Genomic DNA, 7,510 nt, shown 5'->3' with positions numbered 1-7,510 from the left:
CCTATGCCCACTAATCTTGGACTCCTCCCTCAGCCCAAGGAAAAGACCTTACTTATTTACCTTATCCATGCCCACAATTTTATAAACCTCGATAAGTTCACTCCTCAGCCTCCAATGCTCCAGGGAAAAATAGGCGCAGGCTATTCAGCCTCTTCCTATAGCTCAAACCCTCCAACATCCTTGCAAATCTTTTCTGAACCCTTTCAAGTTTCACAACATCTTTCCTATAGGAGGGAGACCAGAATTGCACGCAATACTCCAAATGTGGCTGAACTAATATCCTATACAGGCATAACGTGGCCTCCCAACTTCTATACTCAATGCTCTGTCCAATAAAGGCAAGCATACCAAATGCCTTCTTCACTATCCTATCCAAATGCGACTCCACTTTCAAAGCGCTATGAACTTACACTCTTAAGGTCTATTTGTTCAGCAACACTCCTGAGGACCTTACCGTTAAGTGTGTAAGTCCTGCTCTGATTTGCCTTTCCAAAATGCAGCACCTCATAATAATTTAATTTAAACTTCATCTACCACTTCTTGCCCATCTGACGTAACCTTCTTCGTTATCCACTACACAATGTGGTCACAGGCCTCCAGTCCAAAAAGCAACCCTCCATCACCACCGTCTGTCTTCTACCTTTGAGCCAGTTCTGTATACAAGTAGCTAACTTATTGCTGGATTTTTAAAATTTCTTCATTTTTCTAACTTTTCCCCCTAAGAATGTGTATTTAAGAACGTGTACCTAGGTAATTAAGATGTCAGTGTAAGTGGTGACTTATAAACATTTTACTTTATACGTGTGAGTACACAAGACAATAAAGCTAATTCTAATTCTCGAATCACAAGTTTAAATGGTTTTGAACAAACCAATAAAATTTTTATTATATAAAGTTAGAAAAAAACATAAACACAACTTATATTCTAACAATGAATTAGACAATTACAGAAATACAGGAGAGGCCATTCAGCTCACTTGTTCTAACCATTGTGGATTAATACCAACCTCCTGCCTTTTCCCCATAACCTTGCACATTGTTTCTATTTAAATACCCATCTTTTTTAGATTAGAGTACAGGCCCTTCGGCTCAACAAGTCCACACCGACCCGCCCTCTTGAACCTGCCTCCCTCACATTTCCAGAGTACATTCCACAACTTCTTGCTGTGTGAAAGAATTCTTCTCCAGCTGGCATTCGCCTCGTTTGCAAAACACTTTCAATCTGTGTCCTCTAGGACTCAATACTTTTACAAACAGCAGCAGTAAGTTTGGGATCTCAAACTTGCCCCTTATGATTTTGAAAACTTTCATTAGATCGCCTATCCTTCTCCTCTCCAAGAAAACAGTCTCAACTATTTCATTCTATCTACGTTACCATCCCTGGGAAAAGTTCTGATGAACCTTTTCTGCACTTGCTCCAATGTGTACACCTCCTTAAAGTGTCACAAAGAACTACAACCATATCCCAGTTGAGGTTAAACTAGTGTTCTTTACAAGTTCAGAGTAACCTCCCTGCTTTTTCCTCTATACCAGTATTAATGAAGTCCAACAATGGTATTCACTACATAAGACCAAAGGTAAAGGTAGGTCGTTCAATACATCCAGTCTGCTCTGTCATTTCATAAAATTATAGATGATCTGATAATCCTCAACTCCAAATTCCTGTCTATTACCCACAACCCTTGATTCTCTTACTGATTAAAAATATGTTGACCTCAGCCTTGAATAGGCTGACAAACCCAGCCTCTGTATATACAATAAGCTAGAAAGTCACCATCTTCTAAGAGGTTGAGAAGTTGGGACCTTCATGAACATGTGTTGTTCGTATTACTCTGCATTGAAAAGCAGCCATCCAGCCAAATGAGCTAAACCAACCCCAATAGTTTTCTTTCTTGACTACACTCCTTAAAATCCACTTCTTTCACCAAGTTTTTGTACATTTTTCTTTAATATAACCTTTGATCTGGAATCCATTTTTCCTATCGTAAACCACTAGGCAGCACCCAAGAATTCTTTTCTATGTTAAAAGCTTTGTATAAACCCAGTTGTTACTTACAATTATGCATGTATCATATTTATAATTATATATACTATATAGCAATATCTAACTCCCCTAATATTTCTCTCTTTAGAATTTTAACTGCATTTGCTTACAAGTTTATCCTGTAACAATATAAAACCACAATAAAATGTTTCTTCATCAATTTTATTTTTTATAGAATGTGTCCAGTAAGGAATGTACAAACCATCTTCGAGAATTGTGATCACAGAGTATGTATAAACTGATATCAGACATTCTCAAATCACACACAGAATGCCAACAGCAACTGCCAAAAAATTTCAACTGTGTTTTGAGTCAGACTCAAGATGATTAATGATCTTAAATCCCTGTCAACCAGCCATATTTTCATTGGCGGGATTTTATCTGCACAGCAAATGTCAGAAGAAAAAAAAAGTAAACATTTTAAACATTCTGCCACAATGGCTGAAAATTGTACAATAATTAAAATACCAATTCTTTAGATAATGCATCTATCCCCGCACATTTTATATTCATCATTTTAGAAAACGTACATAAAAATATTGTTTTATTTTTGTTGAAGTAGACACAAACAATTTACAACATTAGAGACCTATGTATAAAGGGAATGTTTTAATTTGCAGAAGAAATACACAAAAATATCAAGTGTAGAAAATAAATCATAAAATACAGAAGAGTTGAAATTGATTCACATATTGAATACCTGACTCATTTCAGAAGATCTATGTCAAGTGCAATATTTGTCTTTTGGGTCTATTCCACGCCTTCAATTTGGAATTTCAATAATACATTACTATCATTTCTTACAGCATATTTGATTTCCTTATCTTCAGATCTCAAAGAAATTATTACAAATCAAAAAAGATTATGTTCTATCTACCTAGCGCAATGATATTCATCAGCGCCATATAAAATAGAAAGAAATGAACTGGAGCAGTAATGCTAAGTTCTCAATTCATAGCATTCAATGAAAAAGAAACAGAAGCGACCTCATAAAGAAAGTCTCTTTTCATATATATATATATTATATATAATGTGGCTTAAGAATAAACGCAAGGAAAAGAAAATGTTTCTTGTAAATAAATCTCTGGATATTCAATTAATTATGGCTTTTTTGCAACATGGCAAAAATCACAGCTCAAAGCAAACATCTCCTCACAGAGGTGGTTAAGGTTGTTGCAGTCCATTTCCTGCAGCCTCATATTAATTTTACGGCAGCATGCATGTTGCATATTACAATTTATTTTGCCTTCTTCTATAGCACGCACATTTGAATTAAAATAATGAATAATTAGATGTACACTATTCCAAGGTCCAAAACATTTGCGCTACTCTGTTTTATTCTCAACAGCTTGGCTATCTTTGCGAATAATTGGCAATGGATGAGCTTCACTATTGAAGATCCAGTGTTCCAGTGGAAGGAGGTCATCGTCAGAGAACATCAAATAAAGATACCTGAAGGGAATCATCAAGAAAGATAATACAAAAATAAAATTATTGTACTGAATATATATGAATCTGCTTGCATGGGAATACAGAAAAATTGATTTGTAGCAGTTACACACAAGCTCAATGTTATTACAATTATTAAGTAATGCTGTTAAGTTTTGAGGCCGTGTCTTTAGTTTAAGATGAAATGAGAGGGGTGATGTGACCTATGCATACCGTAAGCCTGGGTGGTTTGATTGTTGGAAATTATGGGAGCCTCAGATTACTTTACTGGGAAGAAAGTGTACATTGTTTACACTTGGAGACAATGGCAGCAGCCGGGGTGGTGACAGAAGATAAACCACAGCATAGATTTTCAAAATTTTCAGCTCTCAATATGGGACCAGCCATTTTTACAGGCATGGGAATGGGGATGGCTTAGTTCCCACATGTACTTTTCATGGAGGCAGCTGCCCATAAAGAATCAGCAACTTCTTCAGTTTGGTGAGGTTTTAAAAGCCTGGGCGAAGTGCACAGATTTGACCTGGTAGTGGCAGGTCTGAACTTGTGGATTCAATTCAATGCACAGAGTCCCCTTTTGAAGCAGTAAGGTGCATTCTTTTTAAAATTGGGGTCACATTCCTAAAAATCATGAAAAAGTGAGGAGATGTTAAGTGAAGATGTAATGCCCACAGGAATCAATGTTAAAACTGGAGTTAGGTTCCATCAGACCTTCCTGAGCAGAGAGGAAAAAAAACATTAAACCTATACTCTCTAAATTAAAATACAATAGTTCCTGTATTTTACATAGCTAAATTGCCAAATTGGTAAATTAAATAGCTGATAAATTAAAACAAATGCAAGAATGTTAACCATGTATGTAATATTCTACAATACTGTTAGGTTACCCAGACCATTTAGTGGCAGAGGCTGATGTTGGAAGCCGAAGACTACCTGCAATGACTAATGTCTACCACTGGATGGAGTCCAGAACCTAAGTTTCAATTCAAACTCAGGAGAAGCAAGGACCTTGGAGAACAGCCAGCAGCGATGGGAAGACCAAGCCTCGACCCTAAAGGTAAAAATAGGGCTCAATTGTGAATGTGTGTGTGTGTGTGTATAGATGAGATGAGGTTGGGATATGCAGGAGACAAAGTTGGGTGGAGCAACTAGGAACCATGTCCAAGGGGGAGGCAAGGCTACATGCCCAGAAGAGCATGAAGTGTGTAAACACAGAATTTCAATGGTGATAGATGCTGACAAAGCTTGCAAATGAATCTAAAATGAATACGGTGATGCAAATTTTTAAAAAACCTGTCACTGATAAAATGACAATATTAAGTAACGCAACATTAAATGAGGACTGTACCCTTTTCGAGATCATCCTGGGACACTTTTGGGGAAGATCGTGCGCCCTTTGGGGCTCTTTGAGATTGCGAAGGATTTGCATGAATGTATATAAAATTACCCAACCTCTCAGAATTGTGAAGGTTATTGGAATGGTCAAGAAAAACTGCCAAAGGGAGCAGTCAAGGTATTTAAGTAGTAGTTTTTAAATCTTGAAAATGTAGGAGAATTGTTTATAAAAAGTTGGCTAGCCCCTTCACTTTGTTGGTTGATTTAAACCTGATGGTTTCCATTGCTAGATTACAGTTACATAACTGGTTTCAGTCATTAACATAGTAAGGTGCTTGCTATTGAATGATTTGACTGACAGCTCTAAGTGGTAAAAGATTCTTTGAGGAGAAAGTGAGGTCTGCAGATGCTGCAGATGCAGATGCAGATCCTGAAGAAGGGCCTGTGCCCGAAACGTCGAATCTCCTGTTCCCTGGATGCTGCCTGACCTGCTGTGCTGTTCCAGCAATAAAGTTTCAACAAAAGATTCTTTGAAGCAAGACTATGAATTCCAATGTTTTTGTTACAAAGGATTGTGCACTTGAATGAAATGTTTGTTGTTACAAGGCATTATGAAGTTGAAGGGATATAAATGCAGGAAATAGGTTTTTATGAGTCATTTTTCTTTTAATACAGTGGCATTTGCAATGGGCACTGATATTTCATTTCTGCATGGGTCCTTTGGAATGTCTGTGGTGGATACTGTGTGAGTTGACATGGTAGATCTAGGACAAAGATGATGGCTGGAGGATATGGGTGGGTACAAGTTGGCACTAAGTTGTTATAGGGCTTAAGAGGGCCATAAGCTCACATGAATGATGTGATGAGCCATGGGGTTGCATTCATGGCATGGGGTGACATAAGCTAAGCATGGATAGACCAAGGGGACACTGTGGAGGCATGAGGGGATTTGTTCTTTAATATTTTATTCTTTTTCTTTTCACAATTAAATACAGCGCTGGTGCATGGAGACAGAACCTTTGCTTAGCAACATCAGCCCTTGACCTGGGTTCATCCTGATTCCCAAGGAACCCTGTCAATTTGGGATTAAAATCACAACTGGGAAACATCCTGGCAATATGCTCCCAAGCAGAAAAATGTGTTGCTGGAAAAGCGCAGCAGGTCAGGCAGCATCCAAGGAGCAGGAGAATCGACGTTTTGGGCATAAACCCTTCTTCAGGAATGAGGAGGGTGTGCCAAGCAGGCTAAGACAAAAGGTAGGGAGGAGGGACTTGAGGGAAGGGCGTTTGGAATGCGATAGGTGGAAGGAGGTTAAGGTGAGGGTGATAGGCTGGAGAGGGGGTGGAGGCGGAGAGGTCGGGAAGAAGATTGCAGATCAAGAAGGTGGTGCTGAGTCCGAGGGTTGGGACTGAGATAAGGTGGGGGGAGGGGAAATGAGGAAGCTGGAGAAATCTGCATTCATCCCTTGTGGTTGGAGGGTTCCTAGGCGGAAGATGAGGCGCTCTTCCTCCAGGCGTCGTGTTACCATGGTCTGGCGATGGAGGTGGCCAAGGATCTGCATGTACTTGGTGGAGTGGGAGGGGGAGTTAAAGTGTTCAGCCATGGGGCGGTTGGGTTGGTTGGTCCGGGTATCCCAGAGGTGTTCTCTGAAACGCTCCGCAAGTAGGCGGCCTGTCTCCCCAATGTAGAGGAGGCCACATCGAGTGCAGCGGATGCAGTAAATGATGTGTGTGGAGGTGCAGGTGAATTTGTGGTGGGGAGGGAAATATATCCTTGGTGGTGGGGTCTGTTTGGAGGTGGAAATGATGAAGGATGATACGATATATATTTCCCTCCCCTATCAGCGTTCTGGAAAGACCACTCCCTCGTCAGGTCCACACCCCCCACCAACCCAACCTCCACTCCCGGCACCTTCCCCTGCAACCGCAAGAAATGCAAAACTTGCGTCCACACCTCCCCCCTTACTTCCCTCCAAGGCCCCAAGGGATCCTTCCATATCCGCCACAAATTCACTTGCACCTCCACACACATCATTTACTGCATCCGCTGCACCCGATGTGGCCTCCTCTACATTGGGGAGACAGGCTGCCTACTTGCAGAACATTTCAGAGAACACTTCTGGGACACCCGCAACAACCAACCCAACCGCCCCGTGGCTGAATACTTCAACTCCCCCTCCCACTCCACCAAGGACATGCAGGTCCTTGGCCTCCTCCATCGCCAGACCATGGCAACACGATGGTGGGAGGAAGATCGCCTCATCTTCCGACTAGGAACCCTCCAACCACAAGGGATGATTGCAGATTTCTCCAGCTTCCTCATTTCCCCTCCCCCCACCTTATCTCAGTCCCAACCCTCGGACTCAGCACCACCTTCTTGATCTGCAATCTTCTTCCTGACCTCTCCGCCCCCACCCCCTCTCCGGCCTATCACCCTCACCTTAACCTCCTTCCACCTATTGCATTCCAAATGCCCCTCCCCCAAGTCCCTCCTCCCTACTTTTTATCTTAGCCTGCTGAACACACTTTCCTCATTCCTGAAGAAGGGCTTATGCCCGTAACGTCGATTCTCCTGCTCCATGGATGCTGCCTGACCTGCTGCGCTTTTCCAGCAACACATTTTTCAGCTTTGATCTCCAGCATCTGCAGTCCTCACTTTCTCCTAATATGCTCCCAACCCAAGAAT

General features: G+C 41.1%; 1 protein-coding gene across 1 annotated transcript in view; it reads right to left on the bottom strand.

Moving 5' to 3' along the window:
- Positions 1-845: 845 nt before the first annotated feature.
- man1a1 (mannosidase, alpha, class 1A, member 1) overlaps positions 846-7,510 on the bottom strand; it is a 469,900-nt gene continuing 463,235 nt past the window's right edge. The window contains exon 12 of the mRNA XM_043684356.2: positions 846-3,496. Coding sequence (XP_043540291.1) covers positions 3,370-3,496 — 127 coding nt within the window. The 3' untranslated portion in view covers positions 846-3,369. The remainder of the gene's footprint in view (positions 3,497-7,510) is intronic.

Source organism: Chiloscyllium plagiosum, unplaced genomic scaffold (assembly GCF_037043375.1).
Source record: "Chiloscyllium plagiosum isolate Xiang-an unplaced genomic scaffold, Cpla_swu_hap1 HiC_scaffold_3, whole genome shotgun sequence".
In the NCBI taxonomy this organism is placed as follows: Eukaryota; Metazoa; Chordata; class Chondrichthyes; order Orectolobiformes; family Hemiscylliidae; genus Chiloscyllium; species Chiloscyllium plagiosum.
Note: the sequence above shows the minus strand (reverse complement) of the source record. Positions and strands in the feature narration are given on the sequence as shown.